This window comes from Panicum virgatum, chromosome 2K (assembly GCF_016808335.1).
Source record: "Panicum virgatum strain AP13 chromosome 2K, P.virgatum_v5, whole genome shotgun sequence".
Classification (NCBI taxonomy): Eukaryota; Viridiplantae; Streptophyta; class Magnoliopsida; order Poales; family Poaceae; genus Panicum; species Panicum virgatum.
This window is the reverse complement of record NC_053137.1, coordinates 65,392,154-65,408,809: the sequence shown is the minus strand read 5'-3', so window position 1 is coordinate 65,408,809 and position 16,656 is coordinate 65,392,154. Positions and strand designations below refer to the sequence as shown.

The following is a 16,656-nucleotide window of genomic DNA, read 5'->3' as shown; positions in this document are numbered from 1 at the left end:
TGCTGCTTCATTCACATTTCATCTAGGAAGGAAAGAAGGTGATGTTTCCCCCGTGTTGTGCTACTCGGCAGCGGCACTCATTTCTTTCGGGCTCAGCTTTTAATTCTTCCTTATCCCAATTGCTACTGGGATTCGATGGGATCCGAGTGCGTGGACCCACCGGGATTTGAAACCAGGAAAAAGATCTCCGATTCATCCGATACTATTCTATTGCGCGTAACTTGGGGAGCTTGTGTTTTTGTTTATTAATTACGACCCAAAATATGATGCATTATTATGTATGCCTAATTCATTCAACGATAGCGAAGTGGACTCAAGTGTGATGTTTCTACAATCGAGCGAACGTACTGTATGGTTCTTCTATAACACGTTATGGCTGGAGGTCACCAAAACCACATGTAAACATGTGGTCCTGCCGATTTTACTCTATGGTTGGAACTCTCTCCATGGACCATGGCCTTCCTTTCTCAAAGATTCCAGCGATTGTGGTCTTCCTTTATGAATGGATTTAATCACGATTTCTTCGGATAAGATTGAGGACTAAAATCCTCTTGGAGCAATTGCCAAACATTCACAACATGGTGAAAAGCTCTGACCTCTTCTTCAATGAGGAATCGTGTAGGCCCCTCAGAGTTACCTTTCATCCTTGGCCTCGCGAAACTCATGTAAACTTATCATAGAGAGTCGTGTTTTATTCTTTCTCTTCGAAGTGCTTACAGAAGAGCGGTTCTGCGGAGTTCTACTAACTTGCAAAAAAATTCTACTGATTTATTCTCATCAGAGCATTTACAAAATTTTCTTTAGTCAAAGGCATGAAATGAAGCATTGTGCTTGTCCATTTCAACGGCAATGAAGAAGACCTGAGTAAGATAAGTTCATCATATGAAACATACGTTTTTTCTTTTATTTTGTGGTACAATTGGAGATCCACAGATAAACATGTGGGCCTGCTAATGTGCACTATGCATGGTTACAACTCCCTTGGCAGCCCCTATCGTTACATACAACTTTGGAATCATTTTCTTTCTTTCTCGGAGATTCCAGCAATTGCGACCTTACTGCTCAAATTTAACCACGGATTTCTGTGAGAAGATTGAGGCTCAAAATTTGAGTAACTGCTACAACTCACAAAACCGTAGAAAACTCTAAGGTGTTAAGTGAGAAGTCATGCACCCAAAGCTAGGCAACAGGTCATTTTCTATGATTGCTGTACGTGTGGGGATGACTTGTGGTGCGGATCCAACCATGGATATTGTCCACTAGTTGTTTTAAATGAATCACTCTTTTTTTTTAAGAAAAAAGAGAAAACTTGCTAGTGGCCCTGTACCAGAAATTCCTCTTAGAAGTCATGGTCGCCGGTGACATTAACGTCAATGACTGAATCCTCTCAGCTCAGGTCTGATCATCCCAAATAATGGCCGGATTAGCACTAATGCGCCACACGTTGCTTAACCGAATATTCGATCTTCAGTGAAACGGGCATGCAAAGCCCTGTCAAAAGCAGTTTAATTTCGCACCTAGAGCCCTGAACATTAAAGTTTCAACACGAGGACACTTTTGCAGAAGAAAATTGGTGAAAATCTCGATTTTGTTCGATGAAAAGCACTTGATATTCACTCACCTGCTGATGGGTTCTAAATTCCCAAATCCTCGCGGATAAGCCCATGTGTCTTGGCTCGCGATTGGGCCAGCTGCACTAAGCCCTCCGCTCTCATTTAACCGATTCCCTCCCTGATCGATTCGGATACCGGCCTCACAAAACCGTTACACCGGCTGACACCTGGGCCAGCACACGAGATACCGGCCGCGCCGGCCCGCTGACAAGCGGGCCCACCATAGATCCCCTTCCGCCACCCCTCTCTGGCCCGCCTTTATAAGCCGCTCCGCCATTTGGCTGGCTTCCCGTGTCCTCGTCCCCGCTCCAGCCTGCCTTGGTTGGCCGCCCCGCTCGCTAATCCCACCGGTCATTGGGCGGTTACTGGCTGATTAAGTTGGCGGCGAGGTCGGGGGGCGCGATGGCGTCGGAGCCGGTGGCGCGGGCGGTGGCGGAGGAGGTGGTGCGGTGGGGGAGCATGAAGCCGACGGGGGTCAGCCTGCGCTACATGATGGAGTTCGGCTCGAGCCCCACCCAGCGCAACCTGCTCCTCTCCGCGCAGTTCCTGCACAAGGAGCTCCCCATCCGCATCGCGCGCCGCGCGCTCGAGCTCGACTCGCTGCCCTTCGGGCTCTCCAACAAGCCCGCCATCCTCAAGGTCCGTCGATGCGTCCTACGCCTCTCTCCCTGTCTCCGTCTCTGTCTCTCCGAATTAATTTAGCTGCTAATTTTTACTCGGTATTTGAGTGGGTGGCCATTTCGTTGTCCTGATTGTTTGTCCTTGTTGCCCATCAGCCCATGGGTGATTTGACAGGCTTGGTGTACCTCTGTTCATGGATGGATTTTTTTTTTCAGACTAATATCTTTTTTTCACTGTAGTTGGGTTTCGGTTTAGTTCACAAGTAACTGAAGTCACTTAAGGATATTGGGATTCTTAGCAGGATTTTGATTCCGAAATAATTCTGGAAACGTGGTTCCCTTATGGGTAGATGCTGCTTCCTTTTCTTATTTTTGTAGGTCTGTTTCTTTCGATTCCACTCGTGTCCAACAGTCACTCTCATATCTCATTTTGGTTTGCCACTCGAAGATTTTAGCTCTGATTCCTTGTTCATACGAGATTGTAGATGCATTTGTTGGAGGAACAACAGCTCGTATTGTTGGATAAGAATGAATCTTTAAATGTGGGAGATTCTTCTTCTCATCTTTAAAAACAAATTTTGGGAGATTCTTGCTTGGTGACTTGCTTACTCTTTTTTTTTTGCCTGAGTGGGGTTCTGCATCGCCTTTACCTTTCCTCGTCAATACTATAATATCTGAAGTCAGCAAAGAATGTATGTTTTTATTGAGAGATATTTCTTTAATTAAATAAATATTCTTACCATTACCAAATTGACCATCTGATGCGGGAGTAGCACTGATGTTTGGTCTTTTATCCATTGTTCTTTCTTAAGGTGAGGGATTGGTACTTGGACTCGTTCCGCGACATCAGATACTTCCCTGAAGTGAGGAATCAGAGCGACGAGCTTGCTTTTACACAGATGATTAAAATGGTCAAGGTGCGGCACAATAATGTGGTTCCAACAATGGCTTTGGGAGTGCAGCAGCTGAAAAACCAACTGTGCCGCACAAGGAAGGTTCCCTCTGGATTCGACGAGATCCACGAGTTCCTTGATCGATTCTACTTGTCAAGGATCGGCATCCGCATGCTGATAGGTTTGCAACTGAAACTGTTTTGCCAGGAGCTTACTTTCTGAAGGCTAAAATCTACTGGCAACTTCGTTCTTTTCCAGTTTACTTCTTGGACATGCTATGCTAAACACTCTTATGTCATACGTCTGACAGTTACAGTAACAGTAATACTACCATCCCCCCCCCAAAAAAAACTAGTAAAAAAAAGTTTACTGCAAATCTATCAAGCGGAGCACACTTTTCGGCCTGGTTTATTTGTTGCAAAACTCAATTTTGCATATGATTGGCCTCATGTATACGTCCTAAGTCAAATGATATGTTTGTTATTATTAGATACGTGGTCTGAGTTATTCGTCCTTGCTTACTTTCAGGGCAGCATGTGGCTTTGCATGATCCTGAACCAGAGCCTGGTGTCATAGGCCTCATTAATACAAGATTGTCCCCCATACAGGTGGCTCAAGCTGCTAGCGAAGATGCCCGTGCTATTTGTTTAAGGACATATGGATCAGCTCCTGATATTAACATTTATGGTGATCCGACTTTTACATTTCCGTAAGTCTTATAATCTCTCATGAGTCACCTTTTTGGACTTGATCTTTGTTGAAGATATCTGTATAGATTGTTTCTGGTCATGCATTTTACAGTTATAGCTCACATAGATTGTTTGTTTTAATTTTATTTAAAATACAAATAAATAAAATGAAATGCTAGCTTACTCTTTGACTTCATCGAATACAGATATGTCGCATCACACCTCTATCTGATGTTATTTGAATTGGTGAAGAACTCCCTTCGTGCAGTGCAAGAACGATATATGAATTCTGATAAAGATGTGCCCCCAGTTAGAATTATAGTTGCTGATGGAGAAGAGGATGTTACTATCAAGGTAGTTATCTGACATCAGTACACCACCTATCATGAACTGTTGGTACAGCTATTTTACTGATGAAAGCTGCAGTCTGGAAAATTTGTAAACTTAACGATATTTTTCCGCAATACTATGTTAATCAACTTGACATAAAATTGTAGATTTAAGCAATTTGATGGAACTTGCATTGACACTTGTCGCTGAAATTTGATGGAAAGTGCAATACTGTATCAATCAAGTTAACTGTAACTTATACAATTATTACAAAGTCAAGCGCTAGAAATAATTCTCTTTTATGTGACAGATTTTTTCTTAATCTTGTTTGTGGATCAAGGCACTGTAAATGGAAAAACTAAATATGGGGTGCACAATGTGGTGTTTAAGTTCGAATGCTTTGCTAATGCAGGTTAGTGATGAGGGGGGTGGGATACCAAGAAGTGGCCTCCCAAAAATTTTCACACATCTGTATAGCACTGCAAAGAATCCACCTGATCTAGATGGACCTAATGAAGGAGCAACTATGGCCGGATATGGTTTCGGGCTCCCAATCAGCCGCCTTTATGCTCGGTATTTTGGTGGCGACTTGCAAATTATTTCTATGGAAGGATATGGTATGTTCATACTCTACTCGATCCACTGATATTCTCAGTACGAATTAACCATGTTTAGCTGCAGTTCATGAGCTACATTTTTTGTCTCATATATTATAAACCACTGGAGTGTCGATCAATATATAACTGCAGTATCGTTGTTGTAGGTACCGACGCTTACCTCCACTTGTCACGTCTGGGAGATTCAGAGGAGCCCCTGCCTTGATGACTTGATTTGATGTGCTGACACGACCCTCTTCCTGTAATTAGTCTGCCCTTCTTCTTGTAATAGAATCCAGTGCTGGTCTGCAAATATTGGCCTAATGGGCCAGCCACCTATAGCTATAGTTGGTTGCTACTCCGTATCTTCTAGCTCTGCTGCATTGCGAGCACAAGCACTCCTACTTCCTCTGATCCTTCTTCCAGGTTTCAGAAAAATAGTATGATTATAATCTCTCATCCTCCCAGAAATTAGCATTACAAATGGGCTCTTGGAGCGTTACTGATAATCGCAAAGTGCAGTTTATTCTCAGTAGAAGTTAATCCCATCACCTGCATCGCGTGTTTTACAGAGTCTGCATTCAGCATTGTGCAGTATTTTAAGTTGTACTTATTATTTTCATCAACAAGCAAGGAGCACATGGAGGTCTCTACAAGGTGTGGTACCATCCACCTGGACAGATCAAGCTCTGCTCTGATGCATTGCGCCGTGTGATCAGTCGTGCAGTCTTACATTGAGCCTAGCTCAAGTTCCCGTGACGGAGAAGCACCGCACTGGATGTAGACAGGGATGTCTCAGTCTCAACCAACTTCAGTGACATTTGCTTCAGCAGATTAAGCTCTTTGGTCTGCTGCACCCGCGCTGTCTGTGTAATGTTACCAATCCTGTGCCTGGAGGAACATAGTTCGGTTTCCCAGATATAGCAAAGCAAATGCGGAGTATCACCGGCTCTCACGCCTGGAACCTTCACCAGCAGCTTGTTTGGTTGCTGTAATGCTGTGGCTGAGAAGAGGTTTGCACGATGATTGAACATCTGAACTCGACAACTGCCCGTTAAACTGAGAAGATGAAAAGCTTGAAACCGAGCATGATCCTTAGCTTTTTTGAGCTCTCAGGTTGCCCCGTCTGCTCGATCAGTTACGGCAAAAAGGGGCACAGATACCAATCTTCTCTACAAACAAAACAGGAATTAAAAGGAAAGAAGATGAGTTCCGTCAGTCACTGAGCAATGGGTCCCATCCACGTGATGTGCACGTGCCAGCACCTGATGGAAATAGGAACAACATTCTGCTGGCTGCTGCAGAAGATCGAAGCTGCAGGGAGTGGCACAGTGCCAGCAGCCGTGGTCCCGTGGAAAGCAGACGGGCAGACGGCAGCCCAACGACCACGAGCGAAGCAAAGCAAACCAGCCAGCAGCTTTCTGCTCGCTCCCCCGCGGTCGCCTCGGTGTAACCCTTGGGATTTTAGCTTTCCGGTTTTGCCTTTTGACGCGGCGGCATTGGCTTTGTTTTGCTTTGCTTGTCCTCAGATGTCGCAGCTTGTTCCTGCCTAAATGGAAAGTCATCCACTTGTAAATTCATGACTGTACCTCAACATCTCCCATCGATTGAAAAATCGACAAGGCTTGCATATGAGAATGAGATGTGTGTACATATCATTTAACGAAGCCTTTATTTATTCGACATTTCCACTACACCTTTTTTACGGTAGAATTTATTGCTTTAATCGATCCGGATGTGTTACCTACTCTATTTTTTTAAGCCTCAAGCGCATCACTTAGGTACTAAGTTATTTTTACATGAGTTGAATTATATTAAACATCATATGACATTCAAAAAAAGGTTCGTCAACTGAGCTATTAATATTTTTATCTATATCTAATAAGTGGATAGTGGTCCCCATAACATATTTTTTCTAAGAAATTTAGAATCCTTGAAACCATTGTAAGAGAGCTAAAATTGAATGAAATTGTCATCTAAGTTGAGAATATGAGGATGTTATTAGTATACAAAACCTCCCGTTAGGAAATATCGCAATGCTTAAACAAATTTAGTTTGGATGTTGCTAAAAAAAATAAAGTTAGTTTGGATGTAAAAGCAAGGAAACTAACGTGCCCTTATAACAAGCAACTTCTCCACTTGGCAGCAAATTTGTAACGTTTTTTTAAACAGAAGAGGCACAATACCTTCCTTCAGGGCCACCTCGACTCCGCCGCCGCCGCCGCCGCCGCAAACCATAAAAAACCCCCTCCAAGTCTCCAACCCCACCTCTCCGCCGGCGAAACCGGGGCGGGCGGCGGCGGCCATTATGGGGGAGTACGCAGCGGTGAAGACATCGGTGTGGTGGGACATCGAGAACTGCCAGGTCCCCCGCGGCTGCGACCCCCACCTCATCGCCCAGAACATGAGTTCCGCCCTCGCCGCCGCCGGCTACACCGGCCCCATCGCCATCTCCGCCTACGGAGACACCAACTGCGTCCCAAACCACGTCCAGCGCGCCCTCTCCAGCACCGGCATCGCCCTCAACCACGTCCCCGCAGGTACGGATTTCCCCCCGCCGTCCCGTACCCCCCCAACCAGGCAACCACCCCCAATTGTTCTCTAACTGCTCGTCTCGAGTTGATCCGCTGACCCCTGGCCAATGCATGCGGATTGAGCCGTTCGGATTGCATATGAACTGGGCAGCCCGGTTGCTGCTCTACTCGCTCTCGACACTTTTGGTCTGCGTCTGTTTGATGGATCTGGTGTGATACTTGGGGATATCTGTGGAAGCTTAGGGTTTGGAAGTTTCCTTATCGGAGATGTTTTCATCTGATGGTATCTACTTTTCTTGACTCGTGGATTATGCTGGCATTGGTGGGGTTGCCGGGTCTGGGTTGGGAAAGTGATTTGATTTAGGTTTTATGATGGCTGGTGCGATCGTGGACTCTGCTGTGTTTGTTTGCTATTGTTCGTTGACCTGACTATTGATTGTATTTCCACGGGCTATGTTTTGAATTTTCTAATTATCATGCCTTTTTTTTTTGCTTTGGCTCAGTGTATTTACTCACAGTGTATTTGTTTTATTATCCAGATTTTCTTAGGACTTGTATAGTATTGAACAAATGTTGATTACAGTTACAAGCATGTGCGCTATCTGTCAGTGATGCGATTTTTAGTCTTATATCTGTTCTGAAAGCTACTTTCTTTATGAATGAGTAATGAAAAGTACTGTTTTAATTATCATTATTATCTGTAAGATTCACAGATATTTCATTGTTTCCATCTGTTTCCAAGTTTAATTTTAACATAGCTTGCACACAAGAATCTTGGTACACAAACAATTTTTCTAAAACTCATGCGTTTGTCCCGAAAATGTTCAATGGTTCTCTGTTTATCTATGTGATGACTGAATGTTGTTTAATTATTATTATTTTTTGTTTTCTTGTAACAAATGGCAGGCATTAAAGATGCAAGTGATAAGAAGATCTTAGTTGACATGTTAATCTGGGCTATTGACAACCCTCCACCAGCAAATTATTTGCTAATATCAGGTGACCGGGACTTCTCGAATGCCCTTCATAAGCTAGTAATGAGACGGTACAATATTCTACTAGCACAACCTCCAAATGTGTCTCAAGCGCTTACTGCTGCTGCAAAACATGTTTGGCTATGGAAAAGCCTTGTGGCTGGGGAACCACCATTGACAGAGTCACCATACATAAGTAGCATAGCAAATGGCAGTGTGGATCATTCTGATGCATTGAAGAACATGCTTTCAGATTCTTCAGATGCTACTCCACACAACAGTACACAAGTGCCAAATAGCATTCCGTTTGATCAGCAAAAAGGCAGTAACGGAAAGGGAGAAAAACAATATAAAGTGAGGCAACCTCGGAAAAACCAGTCAGACAATGTATCTAAACCAACAAGGACTGAGGAAAACTCAGTCGGTGGAGTATCTGATAGTTCTAAAGGAAGCATCGCTAACCAGCCAAATCAATCTCACATGCCATCATCATCATCATCATCATCATCATCATCATTACCGAGTTCTGATTCGCAAGATGGGACACAGGTGGATCAGCTGAATACACCAAAAATTCAACCGTTTTCCCTGTCCAAAAAGCCTGTAAAATCTGCTCTTTCCCATCAAAAGAGTGCTCCTCATGACTTTTATCATGGCAAGAAGCCTGGTGTGTCAACCGAGTCTTCGTCTAAAAATGGCGCTTCTGATGCGAATAGCCATGGTCATCCAAAGCATCAGAAACCTCAATCCTCTCAGCAACCAAGACCAAAAAATCCAGTGAATCATCGTCCTCATGGTGGATCTGGCAATTTTCAATCATCAAATTCACATAGAAGCAACTCATGTCCAGCACCAGCCGGGCATAATGGTATTCCTACTGCACCATTGCAATCCTGGCCAGGCGGCCCACCTTATGGACCACCAATCAATTATCCTGATATGAGTCGGATGAATATTTCTGAATTCCCTATAGGAACTCATAATAACCAAGGTTTGAATGTCAATTACCATTCAATCAATCCTGGTGCCCCACATATGGTTCAGCCTGGTTACAGTGATTATAGTTACAGACCTCCAACCCAGCCTAACATTCCTAGCAATATGCAAAATACTGGATATTTGGGAGCTAATCCGGGGTGTCCACAGCCATCGTCGGATCCTCAAGGTCTTGTTAGATATATCTTAGGTGCTTTGGAAGTATTGAAGACTGAGAAGATTCCCCCAACAGAACAAAATATAGCAGATTGTATACATTATGGGGATGCTAATCTACCAAATTTTGATGTCAAGAATGCTCTTCAGGTTGCTACGCAGCATCAAGCTGTTGTCATGAAAAAGTTAGGGAAAATGTCCTTCTTTCTGGGGAAGAATGAAAATCTCTGGAAGTGTGTCAATATAATGGATGATAATGCAAAATACCCAAAAGAAACTCTAGATGCTGTTCATACTTTCATATCGTCTGCCCATGGCTATTCTGGGATAAAGAATTCTCAATCTAGGTGAGCCTCCATTACCCAGAAATATGTGTCGAGTTTTCGATACATTCCTTGAGAGTGTGGTTTACTATTGTAATATTTGTTTTCTTGTAGGTATCAAGCCGCTACTATGTTGAAGAAAACATGCCTGAAACATCTTGCCCTTGCTGAAGTTCTTCAGGTTCTGAATATCATTATCAATACAAAAAAGTGGTTTGTGCCCCATTCTTCAGGGTGGCAGCCACTGTCCTTTAACATAATAGTGGCTGATGCTACTACAGATGCTAGTGGGAAAGCATAGCATCGGTACATTTGTCTACTCATCAAATGAACACTTTGAGGTTCTGGTGGTTGGTGCAAACTGTGTCTGCAAAAGCTAAGTTACATCTGCATTTTGCCAGGTTTAGGGATATTAAGTAGTTCTACACATATCTTAGCAGGAGTGAAATAGTAAGTAGTCTTAAGGACTTGTTATGTCTTAGAGGGAGTCAGTCTGTCAATACAACATCTGGCCTGTTAAAAGAACTTGTCGGTTAGCCTGGTTGCGGTTATTCTTATGGGTGATAGTTGCTTTGGTAAGATGATTCTTCAATTGACTATAAAGCGGTTCGGAAGGACTATCGCCTTTTGTTCAGGCAGTACATCGGTGCTTAATGCTGGTGGTTATGATGTGCTCTCTTTGTACCTAGATGGTTTATAGAAGGCATCCTCAAAATCTGAGTTGATTTCAAGGAAATATTCCATAGTACTAGCATGGCTGCTGCTATGAAGCTACTCAATGAAGTCTTGAATTATCATATTGAAGCCCCATTTTCTGCATATACTCACTGCAACAAACATGGATAGATGGATCATGTGAAGTTGAGTGAATCTGGATGGCTTTGGATGATTGATCCTATCTGGACTTCTACTTTTGCTGCATGGCAGCAGAGTCTGAAATGCAAACAAACTGCATTCAAGACAGTCATACTTTTTGCTGCAAGGTTAGAGGTTACCTATCGGTGGCTTTCTTTGTTGGGGGCAAGGTTTGGAGTAATGTGAGCTCCTTTCAGCATCTTTGTTCGCTTCTTCCGACCTTGGGTGGGATGGATATGGACATATTGTAATGCTGACAATTCACAAAACTGTGGTGCTACTTATAAATCTCATTCTGGTTGCTGATTCTGCTCAGCGCTTTGGTAGCCATGTTGCTTGGGATTTTAATGGTTGCTCATTTTGTAATGCTTTGATAATGAATTATTGGAGATGATACTGCTGTCGCACATATCATCCTTTTCGAGTAAATAACTCCCTGCAACTCAGAATCACTACGTTTCTGAGAGATGATGTCATGACTGCATTTTGTTGCTGTGCCTGTGCTTGAACACAGTATATGCAATTAACAGGTTTTGGTTCATATATCCCATACACTTGTATTGTAGCAGAGCGGATCATAATTTTGATACAAGTTAAAACCTTCCATCGTCTCTGATTCAACGGGTATGTCTGAATTCTGAAAGCAGCTTTTTGTTAAAAGCACATTTTTGACCGTTGCTTTGATCATTGAAGGTAGCAACAATAGTGTACGGGTATACTGTACAGACATAGTGTCTTGTTGCCATGACACCCCATAGTTAATAAGCATAAAGAAAGCTTGCTCATGAAGCTATTCCAAAACAAAGGCCGATCATTGAAGGTAGCAACAAGAAACTGCAAAGCCAACTGAAATTTAAAAACCAACACCATAAGATTTTACATGCTCTGGAACAACAAAGTCACAAATCACCAAACTGTGCTTTTATTCAGGGTGGATTGTTTTACACCTGTACAATGTAACAAGAAACTCTTCTCGCCTAGGAATATGGACACAGTACAATTGTCTTCCTCTATGGTAGAAAGGGATTCTGAGAGGAACAGAGCTCCTTTTGCCGTTGATATGCTCTTCATACATCCAAAATGATTTCATCAATTAGGTAAAAGAATAGTGTTAAAAAATAAGAACAAAATGGAAAAGACGAAGTGTGGGTTACCTTGAGGCGCTAAAGGCACCAAAAGAAACTGCTGCAAACATTATAAGTATAAATGGGGCTTTAATCAGTGCTTTATTTGATCTTCCGCATCCAGTCGGGACACCAGACCGCATAACATGCACTGTGTGAATGATATATCTCATTAGCTTTGCTGCTTAGGGCATGAGAACACATTAGCTATAGATGTGTGGATAATTTTCATCATGCAATCAAGTTTACCTTCCATCCTACTCCCTGATCTTCTTCCTGCAAACGATGATGAGAATGAGATACAAGTCATCAGTCATACCACAGTAAGCACCTTACTGCTTGTGGCAGTTTTTTTTTTTTTTTGACGCCAATGTGGCAGTTTTTTCAAAGCAAGTAGTCATGAACTGAGTAAGAACGTACCATCCTTCAGACAAGAATATGCTTCGGCTATCTGCAAAGTAGAAGCACAAGTTTTGTAATTACAGGGGAGGAAAAAGCAAAGCCAGGAATTGGACTACGGTGCTTGTGCAATATACCTAATATCTATGTGGAACGTGGATTATCGGATTACTTGTCATCTCTGATCAGAAATGCCTTGTGTTGGTCAGTTTAACGAAGTTGACATCTATGCTGCTCGCTATAAATGCCCAAAATATAAGTGCAGATGAGAAAGAAGCTAACAATTTCAGTCTCTTTACACGGATGCCACGATGAGCGATAACAAGCAAAATTGACGAACATACATGGGATATAAAGCTCTTCGCTAAAACTTTACCTTACCTCCTTGAATTTTGACTCAGCCTGAGATTTCAGATGCGTTGGGACACGATCGGGATGAGACTCCATGACCATTCTTCTATACGCAGCCTTTACCTGCATCAGAAAGACGAAGAGTGTATAGAAAAGAAAAAAAAACCGGAAGCGTACAGGCAAAATCTCCTCAACCTTTTCCCATTTTGACCAGAATTAGCTCAGGAATTTGCGCTGCGGAGCAACGACTAGGGAAACCAGGAGCAGTCCAGGCTAAATCTCTGGATCCGTGCCCGCCGCGCTTGGCCGCGGCCTCGTCCTCGGCGCCGCGTCCCTCCACGCGTGCGCGCTCAAGTCCGGCTTCGCAGCTGCTGACCTCTTCGTGCGCACTGCGCTCGTAGAGGCCTACGCCAAGGCGGGTCGCGCGGACCTCGCGCGCGCCGCGTTCGACGAGGCGCCACGCCGGGACGTGTTCCTCACCAACGTCATGCTCGCGGCCTACGTTGCGCGCGGTGAGGTTGCGGATGCGAGAAAGGTGTTCGACGGAATGCGGGACAGAGACTTGGTCTCATGGAACACGATGATCCACGGGTACGCCGTGAAGGGGGAGGTCTCCATGGCATGGGAGATATTCGATGGGATGGAGGACAGAGATGCCTTCTCCTGGAGCTCGATGATGTCAGCATACGCCAAAGCCCAGCGGTCCAAGGAGGCGTTGGAGCTGTGGCAAGAGATGCGCGCGGCCCATCTCCCCAGACTGCATCACCATGGTGAGTGTGCTCTCGGCATGCGGCAACATGGGGGCACTGGCCATTGGTGAAGAGGTGCATCAGTTTGTGGAGACCAATGGGATCGAGGTGGATGTCAAGCTTGGAACTGCTCTGATCGACATGTATGCCAAGTGCGGTGACATCGAGAATTCACTGAGAGTGTTCCACTCAATGCCAGCAAAGGATGTACTGACTTGGAGCTCGATGATCATCGGTTTGGCCAATCACGGGCTTGGACATGATGCTCTCAGCTTGTTCTCAAGGATGATATCACAAGGATTGCAACCAAATGATGTTACCTTCATTGGAGTTCTTATAGCCTGCACTCATCTTGGTCTCGTGAGCGACGGCAAGAAGTATTTCAGCTCAATGAGTGTAGTGCATGGTGTAGCACCAAAAGTTGAGCACTATGGATGCATGGTCGATCTTTTAGGGAGATCAGGTCATATTGAGGAGGCAAGGCAGCTCATCAGGGACATGCCATTTGAGCCAGATGCAGTAATATGGAGGGCACTTCTTGGGGCTTGCCGCATCTATAAGAATGTAAAAGTTGCAGAGGAAGCTATGGCTAAACTGCGAGTATTGGATCCTCATGCCGATGGGCACATGTCTTACTGTCAAACATATATGCACAAGCAAATTCATGGGATGGGGTTGCCGAGATGAGGATGATGCTTAGAAGGGAGAACATTCAGAGAATTCCTGGAAGAAGCTCAATTGAGTGGCAGAACACAATTCATGAGTTTGTTTCTGGCAATAGATCACATCCAAGGTCCAAAGAGATCTACGAAATATTGGAAGAGATGATGGATCGCTTGAGACAAGCTGGATATAGGCCAATGACAGGATTAGTGTTGCAAGACATTGATGAGCAATCTAAGGAGCGTGCATTGGCTGAGCATAGTGAGAAGCTGGCCATTGCTTTTGGTCTGCTAACCACCCCTGCAAGGTCAACTCTCCGAATAACAAAGAATCTTAGAGCTTGTGAAGACTCCATTCAGCTATTAAGCTTATTTCCTTGGTATACGACCGCAAGTTGATCCTTAGAGACCGTAACCGTTTCCACCATTTCAGTGAAGGAGAATGCTCATGCAAGTGTTAAGTGTAATATCATGGTATCACAGCTACGGTTGAACTCAAGATCCGGTAGTATTCTCAGTCTTTCCTTCCTCTCTCTCCGTATTAACATGGTATCACAGCTACGGTTGAACTCAAGATCCGGTAGTCACCCGTCGTCGTCTCCGCTGCGCCATCCCCGAGAGGATCGATCTTCCCTCTCGGGGGCGGCATCTCCAGTAGCCCAAAACCCATTTCTGATCCGGTAGTCGCAGCAGAGCAGCAGCAGCGAGTATCCAATTTTTTCCCCTCATCCGGCGCATCCGTCCACTCCACGCCTGCCTCGTCGATCCGCCCCGCGGGTGGGGAAATCCGCCGCCGCCGACGCGGGCCCTTGGCGCTGCCCGTCACGGCCTTCCCCGGCCGCCCGTCGCGGGCCAGACCCGGCCCTCCGCCCGTCCGGCCATCCGCCGGTCGCGGATCTGGCTGCTAGAGGTGGCCGCTGTCTTCCTCCCGCGTCCGCCCGTCACGCCTCGTCGTCCCGTCGCCGCCCGGCGTGCCGTCCGTTGCGGCCCTCCTCCGCTCCGTCCAGCCATGGGGACGGTGCAGATCCGCCCGTCGCGGATCGGCCGCCACACCCGCTCCTCGTCGGGCGTGGGGAGCGGGGAGATCCGTCGCCGCTCTACCAGTCGTGGAGCAGCGGCCGCCGTTGCAGCTCGTCCTGGCGTCGATTCGTCGCCGTCGTCGTCCACCCGTCGTGTATCCGGTGACTGGAGGTGGCTGCCATCGTCCTCAAGCCTCCGCCCGTCCTCCCCGTCCGGCGTCTCCATCCGCGGCCGCCCGCGCGCCGTTCGCACACCTCCGACCGCGACCACCCGCGTGCCGTCTGCGCGCCTCCGTCTCCGTTCGCGCCGTCATCGCAGCATAGCAGCAGTAGCAGCAAGATCCCCACCTCGTCTCTGTCCGCGTCCGTTGCGGCTCCTCCCCGCGCGGCCATCTGCCACCGCGGCCGTCCGCGCCCTGTTCGCGCTGTCCGTGCGTGCGCCGCGCGGCTGTCCGCTCGTTGCCGGCACCCTCGCCTGCCGTTGCGGCCACCTCCCTTGCTGCCGCCCTCTGCTCGGCCCTCCGTGCGTGCGTGCTGCGGCCGGCAGTCCTCCTGGCCATCCCTCTGCGCCTCTCGCGGGGGCTTCCCAAGCACGGGTGGAGCAGCAGCTGTCGGCTCTCAATCTGCTGGAGCCATAAGCATCTTCCCGGTGGTGATTTCTTCCTCTGCTCGTCTCTCTTTCTTCTCCATTCAGTACACATTCTCAGCTGCAGTTTCATGCTACTGCAAGTCTCTTTTGGGAGAGAACAGAGGAAGTGATTATATGTCAACTGGTGCTCGTTCTTGGTTCATTATCATTTGCTATTGCTGTCATGTGGCCTCTATTTTCAATAGCAGCATTGGTTCAAATTGGTGACTTATCTGCAGTTTTATCCCTCCCATGCTGCTGTAATTCATCTTTTGCTTGTTACCTTGCTGCTGCTTGCTTAGTATCTTATCTCATGCTGCTGTCAATCCATGCTAGTAGTCTCTGTTCTGCTGCCTATCCATAGTATCATTTGCATCAACATCAATCCAAGTTCAATTGCAACTTCAGTTCGTCAAAGCCATGCGTGCTTACATTCTAATTGCCAAATCAGCCACTTTCATTTTCTTTTTCGGATTTGCCATGATGTGTGGCAACCCATCTTCGTCGTCGTGGTTGATGTATCTTTGCCATTTGGTCCTTTCGTAGCCTTCTTGCTACATTTCATCACCAAGTGACCTTCTTAGTCATCAACACGATAGTAACCACAGCATGCCGTTTTGCAGATGTGGTTTATCTCTATTCTCATTTGGCTCGATTTGGCACATCACTAATTTCGTCGCTTGGTTCAAAATCTCCAAAACAACTGTCTTGTGGTGGAGACCGTTTGCTACATCGACAAGTTCAAGAGTTGCACGCTTTGATGACATCTTCGATTTCGGACTTTGGATGTATCAATTTCTTTTTATTGAGTCTAGTGCTTAGTGTCAACTCTCCAAATGCAACGACATTGCATTCACGTTGCATTTGAGAGGGGGTGTTAAGTGTAATATCATGTATGAGTCAAGGGTAGTTTAGTCCTTTCCTATTCTAGGGTTTGGGTGCTCTCATGTCATGTATATATATCCCCATTTGGGGCTATTCAACACAGATAAGCATTCTCAGTCTTTCCTTCCTCTCTCCGTATTCTAACAGCAAGGACTACTGGTGAAGTTGCAAACTTGTACCAAAGGAGTTGTTATATTATATTCATGAGCTTGAGAGTTGTTCCTTTAGTTGAACACGCATCTGAAAGCATTTCATTCAAA

The 16,656-nt window shown here is 45.6% G+C and overlaps 3 protein-coding genes and 1 pseudogene across 5 annotated transcripts; 3 read left to right on the top strand and 1 right to left on the bottom strand.

Annotated features, from left to right (window-relative positions):
* Nucleotides 1-1,900: 1,900 nt before the first annotated feature.
* Nucleotides 1,901-6,379, top strand: LOC120694631 (pyruvate dehydrogenase (acetyl-transferring) kinase, mitochondrial-like). 3 transcript variants are annotated; one of them, XM_039977812.1, is made up of 8 exons: nucleotides 1,901-2,252; nucleotides 2,719-2,775; nucleotides 2,914-2,925; nucleotides 3,046-3,307; nucleotides 3,655-3,835; nucleotides 4,022-4,169; nucleotides 4,558-4,762; nucleotides 4,909-6,379. In XM_039977812.1, exons 1-8 carry the CDS (start codon nucleotides 2,016-2,018, stop codon nucleotides 4,965-4,967), a joined length of 1,161 nt encoding a protein of 386 aa, XP_039833746.1. In that variant the 5' UTR covers nucleotides 1,901-2,015; the 3' UTR covers nucleotides 4,968-6,379. The 3 variants fall into 3 exon arrangements, with proteins under 3 accessions (XP_039833746.1, XP_039833747.1, XP_039833748.1); XM_039977813.1 differs by lacking the exon at nucleotides 2,719-2,775 and having other exon boundaries at nucleotides 1,902-2,252; XM_039977814.1 differs by lacking the exons at nucleotides 2,719-2,775; nucleotides 2,914-2,925 and having other exon boundaries at nucleotides 1,902-2,252; nucleotides 4,909-6,373.
* A 514-nt stretch (nucleotides 6,380-6,893) lies between these two features.
* LOC120694628 lies at nucleotides 6,894-11,050 on the top strand. The gene is made up of 3 exons (XM_039977807.1): nucleotides 6,894-7,281; nucleotides 8,182-9,748; nucleotides 9,839-11,050. The coding sequence occupies exons 1-3, from the start codon at nucleotides 7,050-7,052 to the stop codon at nucleotides 10,023-10,025; spliced, it is 1,986 nt and encodes a 661-aa protein (XP_039833741.1). The 5' UTR covers nucleotides 6,894-7,049; the 3' UTR covers nucleotides 10,026-11,050.
* A 343-nt stretch (nucleotides 11,051-11,393) lies between these two features.
* LOC120694632 (chaperone protein DnaJ-like) lies at nucleotides 11,394-12,613 on the bottom strand. The gene is made up of 5 exons (XM_039977815.1): nucleotides 12,484-12,613; nucleotides 12,124-12,154; nucleotides 11,953-11,979; nucleotides 11,734-11,854; nucleotides 11,394-11,644 (listed from the first exon to the last, which is right to left on the bottom strand). Exons 1-5 carry the CDS (start codon nucleotides 12,580-12,582, stop codon nucleotides 11,590-11,592), a joined length of 333 nt encoding a protein of 110 aa, XP_039833749.1. The 5' UTR covers nucleotides 12,583-12,613; the 3' UTR covers nucleotides 11,394-11,589.
* Nucleotides 12,614-12,651: 38 nt separating this feature from the next.
* LOC120694629 lies at nucleotides 12,652-16,629 on the top strand (annotated as a pseudogene).
* Nucleotides 16,630-16,656: the final 27 nt, after the last annotated feature.